Source organism: Ictidomys tridecemlineatus, chromosome 2, assembly GCF_052094955.1.
Source record: "Ictidomys tridecemlineatus isolate mIctTri1 chromosome 2, mIctTri1.hap1, whole genome shotgun sequence".
NCBI lineage: Eukaryota > Metazoa > Chordata > Mammalia > Rodentia > Sciuridae > Ictidomys > Ictidomys tridecemlineatus.
Window position 1 is genome coordinate 51,921,763 of NC_135478.1, and position 19,902 is coordinate 51,941,664.

At 45.7% G+C, this 19,902-nt stretch overlaps 1 protein-coding gene across 2 annotated transcripts in view; it reads left to right on the forward strand.

Annotated features, from left to right (window-relative positions):
- Positions 1-240: 240 nt before the first annotated feature.
- Positions 241-19,902, forward strand: part of Ptprg (protein tyrosine phosphatase receptor type G) — a 707,393-nt gene continuing 687,731 nt past the window's right edge. The window contains exon 1 of one of the 2 annotated variants that reach the window (XM_078038562.1): positions 241-1,107. In XM_078038562.1, coding sequence (XP_077894688.1) covers positions 1,023-1,107 — 85 coding nt within the window. In that variant the 5' untranslated portion in view covers positions 241-1,022. The remainder of the gene's footprint in view (positions 1,108-19,902) is intronic. The other variant, XM_078038563.1, reaches the window with a different exon arrangement.

The window sequence follows — 19,902 nt, forward strand, 5'->3', positions numbered from 1 at the left end:
CCCCTGAAGGCTGCCGCCCTCCTCTGTCTCCGAGAAAGAGCCAGAGTCACCCCTAGCCACCAAAACTCTTCCCAGTAGAGCTCGCAGCTCCCAGGGTGCGCTTGCAAAGCTGAGCTGTGGGACCTTTGGAAGGCGGGAGCCAAGCGTGGCCGCTTTAAGAGCGCGGAGCGCGCGTTCCCGTCGCCGGCTGCCCCGGGCTGCGCGCCCCCGTCGTCACAGCGCGTCCCCGCCGCTGCGCGCCCCCTGCTCGCTCGCTCGCCCGCTCGCCGGCTTTAAAGTCTCTGCCAGGATCCATGCTCACATGTTACTTCCTGTATGGAGGCATGGCCAGTTTCCAGCCCCGCGCTCCCGATTCCTCCCCAGCCTGCGCCGAAGCCACAACTTTCAGGAGCATGGACTGAAGGCGCCCTCGCCCCAGCGCCCCTCTGAGATCCTTTGTGTTTTCCTGCGTTTCCTCCGGCCGTTTCTATTCTGGGGGGGCCCTTCGATCCCCCCGCCTCTGCCCTCCCCTTCTCCGATCGCAAACATGCCTCCTTCCTTCCCGGGGCCCTGGAAGGAGCTGCCTGCCTGAAGCCCGGAGACACCGCGCCGCGATCAGCCCGCCGCCGCCCGCCGGCTCTCCGGCTGCGCTGTGCTGCCGACTCAAGTTGGAGATCCTCGGCTGCTCGCCGTCGCAGCCCGCGGTCCCTGCCTGCCCCGGGCCCCGGGCATCGTCGCCGTCCGCCCACTCCTCGCCCTGCCCGCTCCGCTCGCTCCTGTTTGAACGGCAACCAGCCCTTCTCCGCTGAGAGGATCGTCCGTCCCCAGCGTGGCTTTGCATCCTCAGTCACTTTTTGAGATTTTCCGGGGGGGCGCTCGGCGGCTTCCCGGATTCCAGGGGGACTCGCCGCTGAGCGTGGGGGGCCCGTGGAGCTGGCGAGCCGGGAAAGCGCCCAGGCTTAGCGGAGGCTCGCAAGGAAGCAAGAACTTATTCAACAAGTTTACCCCCCCTGCTTTCTTCTTTTCGATGTGCGTTTTCGGACATGCGGAGGTTACTGGAACCGTGTTGGTGGATTTTGTTCCTGAAAATCACCAGTTCCGTGCTCCATTATGTGGTGTGCTTCCCCGGTGAGTGCCGGCGGCCGAGGGGACGCAGCCCCGGCCCGCGCGCGCTGGGTATGCCGAGTTGTTGCCGGAGCGCGGAGCTTGGGCGCCAGTCCTAGAGACCCTGGAGAGGGTGGTGGGGGGCCGGGCTCCTCGGAGAGGAAAAGGGGATCTGCTTCACTGGTTCTGGCGACGTTTGGCGGGGCTGGTGGTCTGAGAGGGTGAAAACAGGGGCCAGCCGGGTAGGAGGATTGTAAACCAGGGGTCTGCTCCAGCTCTGGTTTGGGGTGTGGGGGGAGGAGGCTCGGGAAGCTGGAGTCTGGAGAAAAGGGGACTTGCTTTGCTGATCCGGCGCCAATCGGGAGGCTAGAGTTGTAGGACGGTTGGCGAGACTAAGGCCATGAGAAGGATGCTTCTGTAGGTTTTGGGGGGTCCTGGGTGCTTCCCTCGCTCCAATGGGGATTGAAAGAGCTCTTAAAGGGAGCTCGTTTTGCAGTTCTCCGACCCCTTGGAAGCGCTGTGTTCGGGGATAGTAGCTGGAGGCTGGCCGCGTAGCATTAGGATATGGGGAACAGCCCACGTTCTGGTTCCAGGGGCCGGGGGCGCCTCTCCTTACCCCAGCTTGGGTCTGGGGCGCGGGCTACGCCTCGGTGCTGGCGCGAGGCAGTTCTCTGGGCGTGGGGGCCTGGGCACAGTGGGAGGGCAGAGAGTAGGCTGTTAAGGGAGATCGGTTCTCTCCCGTCCCGCGACCCCCTTTCCTTGGCTGCTTTGCCTTGCCCGGCTGCCAGGGTCGGGGCGCAGGGGGCGGGTCGGCGTCTGGGTTGCCGTTCGCGCCAGGGAGGATTTTTTCCCTGCCTCGCACGCCCTGCCTACCTTCATCTTTGCCCTTTTGCAGGCTGTCCGCGGCTGACAGACCCAGACCCGCTCCTTTCTGGCCAGGTTAAGACAGGAACAATATTGGCCACTGGTGACAATAATAAATCACTGCACGTAACGGTGTGCACCTCGGCGACCCTCCACTTCCCCCAGCCGGCAGACACCCTCCCCGCTTCGGGAGGGCAGAGGCCAGCTGCCTTTCTCTCCCTTCTGGCTGGGCCCCCGTGCTGCATCCCCAAGCTCCCTCGAAGCTGTCCAGCTCCTTCCCTGGGGATGGAGGCCACGTCCTCTGCCCTAGCCTGAGGGAAAGAGTGGGGGAAAAGGAGGCGACTCTTCATTTCTCACTCCCCTAAGGACATAGAATCTCCCGTTTTTTTCTGCCTTCTCATCCACCAGTTCTTGGGTACTTGGAGGTGGGGGTTATCTGAATCAAAAAAAAAAAAAAAAAAAAAAAGAAAGAAAAAAAGAGGCTTGTGTCCCGATGTTTCTGCTTTCCCTGGCAACAGCCGCCTGTCCCCGGCAGTCAGAGCGCCAGGTTTTGGTGCAGCGGGTCCCGTAGCCCCGTTGTGCGCCCCAGAGCAGGGCGCGGGCGTCCTGGTTGCCCTCGGGGACCCTCTCCAGAGGGACTGGCTGTGAGTGCACCCTTTGCAGGCTCCGGGGTGGCCTTGAGGGACAGAGAGGCAAAACACTGTCTTTTTTTCAGCACCCCCTTTTTTTTCTCTGCGCATCCTTCAGTCCCCGGAGCTGCACTGAGCTCTTGCCACAGTCCAGAAACCCAGTCCTGAGGCTGAGAGAGGATGTATGTCCACAGTAACCTGGAGGCCTGGTATCTGCCCACCAAAGTCCTGCCTCCACGGGACTGGGGACCATGGGGCATCTCTCCTAAGAAAGAGCCACCCTTTCCCCCTTAAAGGCCACCGGTCAGTGTTTGTATTAGTCGTCTCCCCTTGCTAGGAGCTCCTTTGGCACCGACTTGGTGACTGAGTGGGTTCAGGTACACACAGGGGCTTTGTGAGGGCCACGCTTAAATAGGGGAAGGGGAAAGACAGCGGAGGGCAGCCTTGAGAAACCAATTCCCAATGTCATTTCTGGCCTTCTTATTCGGTGATGGAGTTAATGTTCCTACCGTGATTTTCTTTTTTGTTTCTTTCTTTCTTTTCTTTTCTTTCTTTCTTTTTTTTTTTTTTTTGATGTCTAAGGAAGCTTGAAATCCAAAATGGGACTTGTCTGGGATGCTGCCTTGGTGGGGCTTGGACCACTTTCCTCTTCCTTATTTATTTATTTATTTATTTATTGTGCCCGTGATGCGAGATAAAGAGTCTTTATCCTTGTCTGGGAGCCGAGGGAAGGGGCGGTGGTGGGAGGCATGTTTTGGAAAAGTGCAGCCAGAAGAGTGTGTCGCGGCTTTTAGAACCAGGCAAAGTTAAAATGTCAGAGCCCTGAAAGACACCGGTTTTCGGTTTTCCGAGGGTGCCGCGACGCCGGTGGACCTCAGGGGGCGCCCCCGAGCCACTCATCGTGTTCCTGCCACCTCCACTGGTGGCCTCCGCCACCTCCACGCAGCGGGGATGGGGCTCACCCGCCCAGGTTCGAGGCTGGGGGGCTGCGACGCCCCTGGGCGCCAGGAGGGGGCCACTGCTCTGCTCTGCAGCTCCTTGGACGTCTGAAATCGTGTGTGTGTGTGTGTGTGTGTGTGTGTGTGTGTGTGTGTGTGTGGTGCAGGGTGTCCAGAGTTCTCTGGGGGACTCCCATGATACCTTTGAAGCATTTCAGTGTTTGACCAGAGGGATAAAAATGCTTCTGGTATTGGATTAGGGTCTTCTTTGTGAGATCTTAACCCAAATCCAGTTCGGGATTCAGGGTCTCTGTAGTTGAAGAGGGCTTTGAAAACAGCCCCTGGCATAGGTCTTTCCCCAGGGGATCCGAATCAGCAAAGGGTGGCTTTTACTCTTTGAACAGCAGGGCAGGTGTGGAATCCGCCTCCCCTTTAGTGCTTCAAGTGATGGCTTTCAAAGCGCAAAGCGGAAGGATTATCAAACCTGATATTGTGCATCTTGCATTCTTCTATATCTTTTTTTCAAAAAAAATTATTATAAAAAACATAAATACAGAAGACTATAATGGACCTCTATTATCTCACTGGGCTTCCACAATTGTCAACTCAGTCTGATTTCATCTATGCCCCCTTTGCACCCCACCCCACCCGGTCCAAATATTTTTTTCTTCTTCTCCTTTTTGGTGATTATAATTATACACAACAGTGAGATTCTTGTTATATTTGTACATGCACATAATATAACAGTTAATTTGGCTAATTTCATTCCCAAGTACCTCCCAGTTTCCTCTCTCTGGTCATGCTTCTTTACTCTGCCTGTCTCCGCTCATTATTTTAAAGCAAATCCTACTTACAATTCATTTAAATATCTAGTATGGTATCTTCAGTCACAGGATGTTAAAATCATGTTACCTGGAAGGGTTAACCTTTTATCTCTTTTGCATTCTCCAGCTATTCAACACAAACTCTTTTTAAAAATAGATTTCTCTCTTGGCCCTCCGAGTGAAACTTCTTTTTCATTCCAGTGTTTTGTACCGTGATTCCTTTGCATCCAGGTGGCTGCGTTCGAAATACTTCGGATGGACAAGCTCAGCTGTATAGCCTAATATATCAGAATTGGAAGATCCATGATTGATGTCCTGTGAATCTCAATTTCCCCTAAGCCATCTCTTCCTGCATTTGCATGTTTTTGCATGCTTTAGTCCTGATGGGTGTCCCTCCTGGCCTTCTTAGTAGAAGGCAAAATAATATTAGGAAGTTGGCCATCTTACCCTCAGATACCCTGTGAGGGATCACACAGGGTCTCCCTATCCTCCATGTCAAATGTATCGTTAGAAGATACACTCTTTACTCAGTCTCTAAACTAGGTCTTTTTTTGGACAATGTTTATGAAATAAGTTTTTTAATATTCCCTCCTAGACAGTGTTCATGGGAGAGGCAGGAACATTAATACAAATAGGTGTTACAGGATCTTTTGAAATAGAGGGAGTAAGGGTCCCTGGAGGAAGAAGGGGTGTAGGAAAGGTTTGTTAGCATATGAAAGGTGCTGTCCCATGGTGAAGCTGAGAACAGGTCCCTGTTTTCACTGGACACAAATTATGTTGTTTACGTGAAGCTGTCCAGGAAATGCTGACAATTTAATGCAACAACACAAAAAAACCTTCCAGATTTACTTTTCTTCTGAAAATCTCCTAAGATAAACATCATGCGTATGGGGTTATGATTGTGCACCAATTCCTTGCTGTTCATGTAATAATATCATTTTAAATGCCCTAATGTGATCATTATTACTTGTTCTCTTTTCCTATCTCTCCTCTCCCATTTTTTTTTTGGGGGGGGCAACTTCCTACCCCAAAAAAGAGTCTAGGCATTTGAATTGATCTGATCTGGGTTAAGCACTGGTAGCTAGTAGGTTGTTTTTACAGTTAGCCTTTGACTGTGAAAGGTGGTGGTGGTTGCTTTTCTTTTTTTGGTAATACTATGGATTGAACCCAGGGATGCTTAACCACTGAGCCACATCCCCATCCCCCCCCCCCTTTTTTTAAAAATTTTGAGACAGGGTCTTGCTAAGTCACTGAGGTCTTGCTAAGTCACTTGCTAAGTCATCAAACTTGCAATCCTCCTGCCTTAGCCTCCCAAGCCCCTGGGATTATAGGCATGCACAACCACTCTGTGTGGTGGTGGTTTTTAATCTAATTTGCATCCAGTGTTTTACTAGCAGTATGTGGGGCTATGCATGTTGTTTCTAAGCAGGTTGAAGATTGTGTGTATTTGGAATCTGGAGATTAGAAGTTACGATTGACCCTTTATCCTGGGGGCACACTTTTCTAGAGGTCATATTTTATAATGAGGAAAATTGGAGACATTTGAAGTTCCCTCAACAGTATTTAATGCCCTTCAGTAAGTCCTTGGTACACCTTGGTTACAGGTTGGCTGCTATCAGATGATGAGTGGGAATCCCTTGCGCTGTGTTCTTGGCTGCGCCTGTGTAGGGAATAAAATCTAATAATGTAGTAGAAGCCAAGAAAGAGGGTCCCAACTCTGAATTCTCCACCAGGGCTCAATCTGGGTCAAGCCAGCAGCCACTGCTGAGGTAGAGGGAGGGGCTCAGGCAAGTGAGAAATGTTCCAAGACTGTGAGACCTTCTCGTGGAATTTGGCAACTGTCACTGAATATGTCCCAGAACAATGTGGCCTGGGCACATATTAGGCCAAAGTTGTCTGTGCAGGCTTTTGGCCTTTGGCAAATATTTGCAAAGGATTAATAGATCAAGTAACTCTATTTCCCTGTCTGAGCAATGGGGGCGACCTTCTTGCCTGCAAAGAACCAGATAAGTGCAGGGACTATGAGAATGTTCTTTGCATTTAGGAAAAAAAGATGATTGGCTACTGACTTTGCTTTGACTTATTTTAATGCTGTTTATATTAAGTTGTAACAAACAAAACAATAGTGATCCCAGGGCTGGGGGCTTGGCTCAATGGTAGAATTGCTTAGCATGAGGCCTGGTGTTTGATCCCCAGCACCACAAGCATGCACGTGGGCACACATACAGTCGTTCTAAAAATGATGTGTTTCACCACTCTGTGTTTACTTCCCCCTGTTTTTTTTTTTCCCCTTACAATGCTCCTGTCTCAAATTTCCAGAGCCAAAGAATTGTTAATCTCTTAGAAGAATAAAAATCTGGAAGTAACTCCCGTGAATCTCACTTGGAGGGAAGTCCATGATGCCAGGAGTATCTAGCAGGTGATTCACACTTGACCTCTATTCTGAGAAGGGTGGCCAGCTCTGTAAGCAGTGGCTGTGCAGGATTGGTGGGTTTAGCTAGAGGATGCCATGAACAATGTCCCCCTTTAGGGACACCTGTAATTGGAGGGGCCATTTTACTTGGTGTAAAAAATGTTTAGTGTTTCAGACAGAAGAAAAAAATCAACGGGATATGGCTTACTAGGTCTGTGCGGACTCGTGGTTTTTGATGGGCACGTGATATATGACTAACATTTAAAAAACATTTTAACAAGTGTTCTTTAGACAGGGTAATAAGAGCGCATCAGGTTCTCTCTACACAGTGCTCTCTTTTGGAAGCTCCAATTGGGCGATGTTTCTGTTTATCCTTGGGGTTGGTCCTGTGGGAGGTGATTCACACCAAGAATGAGAACTTTGGTATGTTTCGGCCAGTTTAGAAGAGTCTTGGCCAGCACAGAGCAAGAAGAAATCCTGTAGTAGTTTGGAACTTGTTAATGCTTTTAACTTTTTCTAAATCAGGTTCCCATGGAGAGTTGTATAGATTATTAGAGGACTAAGAACTTGGGCCTTTGGAACCAGCTTGCTTCCTTCTGTCCTAACTAGCTCTGTCACCTTAGACAAGTTACCTAACATCTCTGTGCCTCTCTTTTTGGTTTTCCATTTTGTGAAATGAGATGGTGATCGTATCCTGACTCCTCAGATCATTATGCGACTTGAATGAAAATGCATGTTAAGGATTTATCATTTATAAGTATCATACTTATCATTACATGATAAATAGTGAGTCTCAATACATTCACCATTTTCATTGTATGAAAGAGATTTGGATAGGAGTGTATGGAGAGAGAACGGAGCCAAAGACCATGTAGGTATAAACACATTTTTTTTTTTATTTGTATAATGTACATATAATGGGGTTTTTATGCCTAGCCTTGCTACTGGGGTTGGGAAAGAAGGACTGGCTGGAGATCATCCCGAGCCAAATGAGTAAAACTGTTAAATTTTGAGGTTGAAGAGATGAGATCCTCTGTACGAGGTGTAAGGTACTGGCTCGTCCGCATTGCAAAGAGTGTCTCTGCCTTTTCTGTTTCCAATGGGAAAAATGCTCCGTGTGCGTCTCCCAGGTCCCCTGCAAGAAGAATGGCTTGGTGCTGGCTCCTCTTCTGCGGACCTGTGCTCTGTTGCTGGCATTCTGGGGCTTTAATTTGGCGCCACCGATGGGAAGCAAACAGTACTATTGACTGGCTGCTCTCGCTTTGCGCCTGGGTGACCCTGGAACAACACATAGTGTCCCTGTCTCCCTGTTTTCACAGATCCAGACCTGCCAAGGGGTCTAGAGGGAACCCCCAGGTCCAGGTGCGGCCCCTGTCCTCTGATCACTTTTATTTTTTTCTTTCAGACTGAAATCAGCCTGATGGTTTTCTGGCCAAACAACAAAATGTGATTTTTAAACTACTCGGTTTAGCTATTTTTGGGGCGTAGCAAAGTGACACAGTTGGCTGCTGAAATCTAGCAACTGAAAAGGGAGGAATAAAAGCATAGTTCATGGAATATGTAACACTTCCATGGAAGAAAATAGGACAACTGGTCTTATTTTTGGGTCTGTGATACTATCTTTCTAACAAGGCGAGCGGGGAGCGGTTGTTGTATAATGTAGCGGGTTTGCTTTTGAGGAATTCATATCAGTTACTCTGTGAATCAAAGAGCTGAGTTCTCATGCTGCTGCCGCCTCCCAAATTCCTCGGCACACTTCAATCAGACAAATTCATTAATTTGGAATAATTTGGGTCGGGGGGGGGGGTGGTGCAGCCAGAAGCCATTTACCAAGCAGAGTCTCAATGAGTAGGGGACATGCTGTTGATGTCAAGATTGTCTTTAAAACTTTTTCAAAATTCTTAGGAGGGTCTGTTATGTATTAATAGTCCTGTCCATTTAAAAAATAATACCCCACCTGTAATCCTAGCAGCTCGGGAGGCTGAGGCAGGAGGATCAAGAGTTCAAAGCAATTTAGGGAGGCCCTAAGTAACTCAGTGAGACCCTGTCTCTAAATAAAACATAAAAAGGACGGGGGGTGTGGCTCAATGGTTAAGCACCCCTGGGATCATTCCTCGGTACCAAAAATAAATAAATAAATAGATAATAATACCCTTTTTTTCTGAAGTGTTGCCATTTGGGGACTGTGGAGGCTCAGGGCTGGTGGCTGTTCTTAGTGCTGGCACTGGGTGGCAACACTGCCTTCGGCAAGTGACCCAACATCTCTGGGAAGTGGGATTGGGTGGTGCTGAGGGTCTGGGAATTCCAGGTATATATACCTTTTATTTAGAAACCATACCAAGTCCTCACACCCTGAGGCTGGACTTCTAGGTCCATTGTAGCGGTTGCCTTGGGCAAACACACCTCAGCTTTTTCATCTCTAAAATGGGTGCAGTGGTCATGATAGCCCATACTCACCGAGCATGTGCACAGTCTAGACCCTGTGCCTGGGTTTTTTATATGCCTTTAATTCTCCTTGGAAATTGAAACCATGCCTATTGCCACTTTGGAATGAGCAAACTTGAGCAGGGTTCACTGCCCAGTTCGGGGTGGCTATAGTAGGTTTCTCTAATCATCTCTCAGGATTATTTTGACTTTCAGAGCAGTTGCTGTTTGAAGGCAGTTTGCAGTTTTTCCTAGTTGGCACGGGAGAGACAATTAAAAGACCCAGCTTTACGCCTTCTCCTATATTATTTTTCCTATGTAAGTCAGTCCCCTAAATGCTGGGTAGAATAGAGGTGTCTTCCTGTATTTGCTACAATTAAATAAGGAAGTAATGCAATTAGCATAGGATTTTATTTGGTTACATATAAAGGGACGACCTTTTAGCAAATTACTTCAGCTTCTGAATAAGCAGATAATAACTGTAGATAGAGTGAATTTGTTGGTGGTGAGGTTGGTTTTTTTTTTTTTTTTTTTTGACTCCTCTTAAGAGTAATGGAAATCGATTTGATTTGTCGTTTGAGAACTACTCTTTGGGGGCATTGACTATAGTTAGTTGGTGATAATGTGATATTTTTATTATTCCGTATATCATCTGAGTGCGGGCTACAGGCTCTGAATCATGTGTGACTACAGGCACAGGTCTGAGGGAGCTGGACATGAACTTGGCAAGAGATGGTTTGGATTTTGGAGTTTTTCCTCTGGAGTTTTGTCAAAGTGGCTGACTAGGCAGCTGTGGGAGCATGTGAAGGGTTTTGATTACTTTGGGGATGTTTTCTTCACCCTTAACTAAATAGCTTCTAAAATTCTTTTGGAATTTTAGAGATTATGGACCCTACACTCAGTAGTTTGGCAGGGTTGTGGCCCTTTTGCAATGTGCAAGTCAGGTGCCTGGTGCTTATTGTGATTTGTGAGGTGCACTTCCTGTTCCTTTTTCCTGTGAGTTTGCTTCCTACAGAGCTAAGATCCCTTCCATTATCTTGCTAACCTTGCTACCTCCAGGAAAGCCAGGTGTTTTATAAATCCCAAAGGGAAGAGAATATTGCCTCCACTTTTGTCGATAGGTTGTACAGTTTCAAGAGGGTACCATTGAGCTGAGCAGGTGTTGCACTCTGGTAATCCCAGCAGCTCAGGAGCCCCGAGGATCTCAAATTCAAGGTCAGCCTCAGCTATTTAATGAGCCCCTGAGCAACTTAGCAAGACCCTGTCTTAAAATGAAAACTAAAAAAGTGGGCTGGGAATGTGGCTCAGTGGTTAAGTGCCCCTGGGTTCAATGCATGATACAAAAAAATTTTTTTTTAAAAAGGGGAAAAACAAAATATCTTCAGGGAGTAGTAACAAGATGGTGGGCAGATTCTGGTTAATGGAATGCTGTAAGTTTCCCTACCCCCAGAAACTCATTTATTCAGCAACTATTTATTGAGCACCTATGGGCCAGGAGTAGTGATAGAGTGGTAAACAAGAAGGACTTCATATCTGTTTTCGTAGGGCTGGGGATCTAGCTTAGTTTTTAGAGTGCTTGCCTAGCATGCACAAGACCCTGGGTTCAATTCCCGGTCCCACAAAAAATAATAATAATAAACGGCGTCTACTTTCCGTATCTGCTTTTGTGGCATTTAATTACAGTAGTGAATAGTAAAGCCATTGCAGGGTATAATAGTAAGAGCTTGTAATCCAGGGACCTGACCCTGACTGGGGAACAGAGCTCTTTGTCTTTGAGGCTATAAATAAGCAGGAGGTATTTGGGTTGGTGACATGAATGAGCTAATGTGGGTGAAAAAGCACCAAGTCAACTGCAGAGGGTTAGTTGCGAAAAAGGAGAAGGTGGGTTGGAGTGGTGGTGCACACCTCTAATCCCAGTGGCCCGGGAGGCTGAGGCAGGTGGATTGTGAGTTCAAACCCAGCCTCAGCAAAAGTCAGACACTAAGAAAGTCACTGAGACTCTGTCTCTAAATAAAACATAAAAAAGGGCTGGGGTTGCGGCTCAGAGGTAAAATACCCTTGGGTTCAATCCTTGTTACTGAAAAATACATACATATGTACATACATACATATATAAAACGAAAGGAGTAGGTGACAGTGTGCCCTAAATGTCAGCAGAAGTGCAGATCAAAGGCAGTGACATCAGACAGAGATCAGGTTTATAAACTGATGCTGTTTGTAGGAGTTCAGGGACTCCAAGTTTGCCAAGGAAGGATACAAGAAAAATGCTGCTGTCAAGACCTGGAGATGAGGCATCAAGTCCCATTAGCATACCACTCCTGCCAATGAGGACTTATCGCCCATGATAACTTCCCATGTTAACTCCTGCCACAGGGTTGGGATTCTAAAAAGACTAATGAGGGTAAAGTGGACAGTATTTTATTTTATTTTTTGGTGCCAGGGATTGAACCCAGAGGTGCTTATACACTGAGCCACATCCCCAGCCCCTTTTTAATATTTTATTTAGAGACAGAGTCTCGCTGAGTTGCTTAGGGCCTCCTTAACTTTCTGGGGCTGGCTTTGAACTCGCGATCCTGCTGCCTCAGCCTCCCCGAGCTGCTGGGATTACAGGTGCACCATTGAGCCTGGCAAGTGGACAGTATTCTAATTAGGTGTTCTAAAGTAACCAATGGGGGAAAATTGGACACTCATCTCCTTCAGGTGTCGTAAGGTAATCAATGGGAGCAAACGGAGTAAGGTCTTCTATCAGGTCTCTACAGGGAAGAGAATGCCTCACAGCTCAGCATATGAAGTACCAATTTGCAGACATGGGGCCTTGAGCCTCTCTCTCTTGCTTGTCCCACTCTGCTATACCTTTTGGAGTGCTATTTCTGCCTTTGCCTTCAACTGATCTGTACTTCGCTATTATTTCTGTGTGTCTTGCTCCGTTCTTTGTTCATGACACCAAGGACTCGGATCCCAGCTGCACATCCCAAAGATAACAGCGCTGCTACAGAAGTCCAGCAGGAGTCAGAATGAGTTTTTTTACATTAAAACAAGATAATAATACCTGATTCAGGAAACATGACTACATGTATAATACCCCTCGTCCCAGGATTGCTTTGTTTTGTGTTTTTTAAATGAACATTCAACCTTATTTCTTCAAAACTCCAGATTAATAAATAATATAATAAATTAATAAATAATATAATAAATAATAATTGTGCATGCCAATGAAGTTACAGGATGACTTTTAAAACTGACTTTAAAAATACCCGTTGCTGGGTGGGGTGGCATTTGCCTGCAATCCTAGCAACTCCGGAGGCTGAGGCAGGAGGATCACAAGTTCAAGGACAGCCTGTAGCTACAGCCTGGCTCAAACAAACAAAAAAAAGGGCTGGAGATGTAGCTCCAGGGTTGAGCATTCCTAGTTCCATCCCAGTACTAAAATAAAACAACAACAACAAAAAAATCTAATGGTTGGGGTGGTGAGGAAGGAATCTCTAAAATGAGAAATCAAGGCTAGTTCTGGATTTTTTTGGTCTCAATGTAGAAGAGAGAAGTGGAGAGAGGACAGTTATTTCGATGATCTGGATTTCAGTAGAGGGCATTTAGCCAACGGATGCTCTGTTTGGCCAGACTGGGTTTAAATAAAAGAGAAAAAAAAATGGAGCCTTTCACATTCATGCCTTAGAGTGTCTTCCAAGAACCTCCCATGTGCCAGGTGCTGTTCTGTGCACTGGTAAGACAATGGTGACCAAAACAGATGGAACCTCCTGCCCTCGTGGGAGATTCCCATAAAAGGCTAGGTTACTTTGGAAAAATTGGGAGTTAGGCAGCCTCCTCGTTGGTTGGCAACATCGCTAAGCCAGAATTAAATAGCTGCTGCCCCTTGGGATGGGGTGCGCACCTGGCCCGCAGCGGTTATTTACAACAGTTGCTGATCCCTGGAGGTGTTGGCTGCCCTTGGATAGGTGATTACTACCTGAGAGATAGGTTTTTTTTGTTTTTTTTTTAAAATGCTTGTTCAGGGTTTATACTGCCTGGATTGGTTGCATGTAATGTGCACAGGCACTAGTGTAAGCACACATGGATTGTTGACTGTCAATCAATGGGATTTTTTTTGCTGTCATCTAGCCTATGAATCTGAAACTCTGCTGGGCTAGTTGGGCCCTTTTTTTTTTTGGCTCTGCAAATGGCCTGCTGCTTGCATGTTTCACAGTCACATGTTGACATCTGTTGATGATCTAAATAACTGTTAGCTTGATCAATGAAAAGAAGTGATTCAAATACTCTCTCCTTTGATGGAAGAATTGGCTCTCTTGGGACTTTCTTGTTATCAAAGTATGCAAGAAGGGGATGATGTGGGGGTGTTTTAGTCAGGTTTTTGTTGCTGTGACCCAATGATCTGATGAGAACCATGTACAGGAGGAAAAGTTTACTTTGGTTCATGGTTTCAGAGGTTCGGTTCATGGTTGGTTGACTCTTTAACTCAGGGCCAAAGGTGAAAATCAGCTCAGGATGTGACAACAGGAAGCAGAAGAGCACTGAGTTCACCAGGGACCAGATGTAAACCTCAAAGGCACGCCCCCAGTGGCCTACCTCCTCCAGCCACACCTTACCTGCCTACAGTTTCTGCCCAGTTAATCCATGCCAGTGGATTAATCCACCGGTTAAGACCCAGAGCCTAATCATTTCAATTCTGAAATTTCTTGCATGAGTTTTTGGGGGACACTATATTTCTAAACCATGACAAGGGCCAAGAAAGGAGGCCAGTGATCAGTATGGTCTAATTGGAATAGATCAGTATCGGAGATGCTGTATTAGTGGGTCCCTTGCCACTTAAATTTTTGCACCCCTAATTTTTGTAGACGGATTTCTAAGAAGTGATAGAAGTGTCACATACTTTAAAATTTCCAACACAACCTATGGAAGCCTGTGGTTTGTATTGAGTAGAGTTGCCCGCTTGTGACTTGGACAGACAGAAGACTTGAGGGAATGGATTCCTCATCTATGATTAGAAGGTTGGTGAGGACAGGCCCACGTCCCTTCTCCCATCTGTTGTATCCTCAGTGTCCAGATGGCAGTAGTCACATTTGAGGACTGATGGGATGAGTAGCATCATGCTCTCCAAAAGGACCACAGGACATTTTACAAGACACTGATATATTGCATGTTGTTCCCCGACACCTCACATTTGTGTATCGTGTCCTTTTAGAGAGATGATGATGTCAGAGGTGGACGTCTTCCTTAAGAGAATTTGGAGGGTAGATGTTGTCTTTCAAAACGGAAAAGCTCAATTTGTACCTCCGTGGCCGGCCAGCAAGGTTGTCTGTTGCTGATGACAGGCTGTACTCTAGTTCAAGGTCAGGGTTGTGGGGCTGGATGGTTGCTGTGGTAGCAAACCTTACCCCCCCCCCTCTGGAATAACTTAGGCTACATTCTCTTCTTCTGGTGGTCATTGTGTCACAAACGGCCTTGGCTTTAGTGTTACCTAGAAGCAGCACTTTCATTTCTGCTTTGGTTGTTCTAGAAACAGGACGGTGAGGTATGCAGAGGGCAGCAGAGCCTGCTGCAGCTGACCGGATGGCGGGAAGATGCATGTTCATCGGTTGCTTAGAGATAGCTCTGAGCAGGTCAGTCTAGGAGAAGGACACTACAAGTGACCATTTTTGCTTGGGTGACAAGTACTGACTGGCCTACCCACCTTGGCTAGTGCCCTCAGTTAGATACACGTTGGCCTGTGCGTCAGGCTGATTCCAACTGTGTTTGGGCAGAAACACATTTCTAGGAAATTGGCTAGTCCGTGCCTGGCCTATTTTATTCTTGATCCAGCTAGATTTTTTTATTTTTCCTTTTTCTTGCATGAGTGTAAAGATGTGAGTGGAGGGTGTGGACTATCCCTTGACAGTTTTAGGCATCAGTCCATCATTTTTCAATTGGTCAATTTTAGAAGAAACTGCTGAAATTATTTCGCGTGATAGGAGTTGGGTCAGTCTGGCATTAGAATTCTTTTTGAACTTTAAATTTTTTTTTTTAATTATAGACGGACACACTACCTTTATTTATTTATTTATTTTTCCTATGGTGCTGAGGATGGAACCCAGTGCCTCACACTTACTAGGCAAGCGCTACAACACTAAGCTACAACTGCAACTCTTAAACATTTTTAATGCTTTCTAGAAGAGTAACTTTTTAGCTGCTATTTTAATTTTTTAATTTTTCAGTTTCTTTGGTATTGGAGATTGAACCCAGGGGTATTTTACCATTGAGCCACATCTCCAGCCTTTTTTTTTTTTAATTTTATTTTGAGTCTCACTTAGTTGTTGAGACTGGCCTCTAACTTGTGATCCTCCTGCATCAGCCTCCTGAATCACTGGGATTACAGGTGTGTGCCACCGTGCCTGGCTGTATTTTATTAACTTTTGTCTAGTTACTTAGCCTATTTGGTTTCTTCATCTGTAAACTCATAATGTGAGTTTCAAATTCTTAGGCTCCTTGTGAAGATGAAATGAGATTTGTGGGCAAATCACCAGAAAAGCATTGGGGATACAGAATCTTATAAATTGTACCTGTTTTTAATAGCTGTTTTCAAGATATAGGCAACAAATATTTGCATAAAACACTCTCTTAATGAATGCTATGCAATACCACGAAGAGTCGAGGAGGCTGAAGCTCAGCGAGAGTGGGCAGCCCACAGATATTGAAGTGGCAGAACCAGGTTGGAACTGGCTCGCTGGATGCTGTCATGCTTCTTCTTTGTTAAGAGAGCTGATGGAAGATGAATTTAAGGCCCCCATGGCTACTCAGGAATTTTTTATTGACTGCAATTTAGCAGAGATGACTCTTGTGGGGCTCATTTCCCTTGCTGTAACAAAATACCTGAGATAATCAACTTAAAAGAAGAAATGTTTATTTTGGCTCAGTCCATGCTGGTTTGGATCTGTGGCAGGGCATTCCATCATGGTGGGAGCAGAGAGTGCAGGAAGTGTGTTCACCTTTGAGTGTTTGAGAAGTCACTTCCTAAAGGTTGAACCACCTCCTCAAAGTCCAAAGATTCAGCTACCTCCTCAAGGTCCTACCACAGGATGGTGATCAAACCTTTAACCCATAGGCCGTTGGAAGACACTTTAAATCCAAACTGTAACAGCTGTTGAAGTTTAATCTACTCTGTATGCCCCATAGTTTGAAGAAATGGGTTTATAGGTATAGGTTTTTCTTCCTAATACTGTTGGTATTTTCATTACTGAAATTATCTGGATGCATATGCCTTGTTACATAGCTCTGTGATAAAAATGGGGCCCATCATATCCTCTGGGTGCATAGGAACAGTGCAAGTGAGCAGCGCATGTCTTCTTCTTATTCTTGCATTATTTTGCAAGTTTTCTACACAGGGTTAGAAGTTGGCATTTGAGCCCAGGATTCCCAGTCCCTTAGCCATGGCAGACATTGCTAATCGATCACAGAGTTTTCTGTGCTCTAGTAAAGGCATATTAGCCTACCTTTGAAAATGCTGTTAACAAGGGGAACCACACCCAAAGTCTTTAACATCCTTGGAATTAGTCGTGCTGCTAAATGGGCGTGCTGCTAAATGGGCAATTTTTGAAGTTCTCTGATCTATGAAGTTGGTTTTGTGTTAGACTCACTCATGTTTATTCAGGGTTAAAAAACAAATTCAATCTATCTCTTGATGGTGGTTACATCATATTGTAATTGGTGAGATCTACTCATGGAGTTTTAGGGGATCTAAAATTACTTGGTTATTTTTCTTTTCTTTAAAGCCCTGCGGTTTTGCATCAGATTATGGCACTCCAGGACTGTTTGTATTCCAATGTGACACCATTCTGAATTCTTAGCTAGTTAAGTAAGTGTTAAGTATGGGGTTGGTGACAGCAGTTTTTAAAATTGTGACTGACTTAATGGGTCTCTTTCCTCTTGTTGTTTATACCTGGGTAAGTATCTTGTGCTTACTCTGAATAAGTTCATTGTTACCTTTAGGGTAGCTTGTTTCTCAAAATTTGAGTAGTCCTCTGATGAGTGTTATTTTTTGTAAGGGAATTTGAGAGTTGGGATGAAAGACAAAAGGTATTTTTTTGTGAAACTGACACGAGACCCATTATTAATGAATGGGACATACCAAATACTCAGATGGCATCAGGTTTGGTTTGGTTCCTGGATGTGCAGTTTTTCCTCCAAAATTTTCCTCTGATGGTAACATCTTGACCATTTACCAGGAAATGTCTGTGGAACTGCTGTGTCTACTTTGGTAGCCGCTAGCCTTCATGTGTCTATTACAATTTTGAAATGTGAATTGTCTGATTTTCTTTGTGCTTTATGTATAAATACCCATCAGATTTCAAAGACACAGGAAAAAAAGGTATGTAAAACATCCTATTAAAGTTTTATATTGATTGCCTATTGAAATGATAGTATTTTAGATATAACAGGTAGAAAAATACCATTAAAATTAATATCATCTGTTTCTTTGTACTGTTTTGTGGGACTACAATAAGGCTTAAAGTTTTAAATTAAAAGAAGCTTAAAATGGGGCTCGTATGCACAGCACGTGTCATCCGGGTACACACCGTGTGTTTTTATCTGCGTGATCCTCTGGAGTGCTCCCTTCTGCCTTACCTTATCTTACCTTGTGGATGAGTGGGTTAGAACTATAGTCCTGTGTAACCCAGATGACCTCTTCTGCCATCCTTACCCCCTCAAAACTTAGAGCCAAGAGAAACTCTTGGCCTCCTGGAAGACACTGTGGCTAGCAAACATGGGAGTCTGGGTATCAGGACAGGGTGCTGGGTTATTTAGCTTTGTGTCCTTGTTTATGAAGTGGGGTGATGGCCCCTTTTTCCTGAGGCTGTTTGAGTAATGCATTAAGTAAGGCTCTTAGGATTTAGATATGAGATGTCCCCCAAAAGTGCATGTGGGAGACAGTGCAGGAAAATTTAGAGGAGAAACGATTGGAGAGCCTTAACCTAATCGGTACATTAATCCACTTGAGTGGATTAACTGGGTGGTAAGTCTAGGCAAGCAGGGTGTGGCTGGAGGAGGTGGGTCTTTGGGAAGGGTCCCTTTGGGGCTTATATTTTGTCCTTGTTGAGCACAGTTATCTCCCTTTGCTTCCTGATGGCCGTGTCCTGAGCTGCTTTCCTCTGCCACATTCTTCCGCCATGATGTTCTGCCTCATCTTGGGCCCAGAGCAATGGAGTCAGCTGTCTATGGACCGAGACCTCTGAGCCTGAGCCCCCCAAATAAACTTCTCCTCTAACATCATTCTTGGCAGGTCTTTTGTTCCTGGCAGTGAAAAGCTGACTAAAACCAAGGCCACAGAAGGTGCTGTAACAGGCACAGGGGCACTGCCGGGGACAGAGAAAGCACTTGGAAATAATAGCCTTTATTGTCATTTTACCTGCTTGTGACTGAGCATTGAGCAGAGTTCCTGGCATTGATTTCTCCCTCTGGTTCCTGTTGATGATATGTCATGGGTCTTGTGGGGGATTGCAAAGCACGCTGGCCTCTGCTGCCCAAGAAATCCAGAGGCAGCAGGACACCTTGAGCATTCTAATGGAGTGCCAGTTCCGCAGTGTGAAACGCAGAAGGGACCTTGGAGCTCTTCAGACATTGCAAGTGGCCCACACAAGATCCTTGACAAAAGTGCCCCTGGGTAGCAGCCCTGGTCCCTCCTGCCTGATGGAGGATACTTTGTAATCTTTTCTCATATCCCATCCCAGACCCTGGCTTTTGCTTTCCTGGTTATTTTATTTTATCCAAGCCCAGGTTCCCATGTTTAGTGTCTTAAAGTCCAGAAGGATCTGAGCTCTGGACCCCACGTTGTTTCCAGGGGTCCAGGCTTTATTCAATACAGCAATGGGTTTATTTGGTCAGTAGGATCTGCGTCCCAAACTCCCTTTAAGGATGTTTGTTTCCTTTCTCCAACATAAATGAGTGGCTCTTTCAAGTGGAGTAAATATTCTGTACTTTCCACTTTGCTACAGGTATCCCTTGGTATCTATGGGGATCTGGTTCCAGGACTGCCCAAGGACATCCAAATCCACAAATGCTCAAGTCCCTTAAACAAAATGGTATAATATTTGCATACAAACTCTGTGCATCTCCCGTATACTTTAAATCTTCTCTAGATGACTTCTGATGTTCAATAAAATGTAAATACTATGTAAATAATTGTTATACTGTATAATTGTTATACTTTATTGTTTAGGGAATGTGATAAGAGAAAAAGTTGGTGCATGTTAAAAGAGTTGGAAATTTATTTATTTATAATTTTTTTTCAGATGGATTTATTTCACTTAACATGATATTCTCCAGTTCCACCCACTTACCAGCAAATGCCATAATTTCATTCTTTTTAATGGCTGAGTTATATCCATTGTGTATATGGACCACATTTCTTTACCCATTTATCTGTTAAGAGCACTTAAGTTGGTCCCATAGTTTAGCTATTATGAATTGAGCTGCTATAAACTTTGGTGTGGCCGCATCACTATAGTATGCTTATTTTAAGTCTTGGGTATATGCCGAGGAGTGGGATAACTGGGTCAAATGTGGTTCCATTCCAAGTTTTCTGAGGAATCTCCAATTTGCTTTCCAAAGTGGTTGCACTATTTTGCAGTCCCACCAGCAATCTATGAGTGTATCTTTTCCTCCCCACATCCTCATTAGCATTTATTGTTACTTGTATTCTTTTTTAAAAAAAGTTTCTTTATTTCTGCTATCAAAAATTC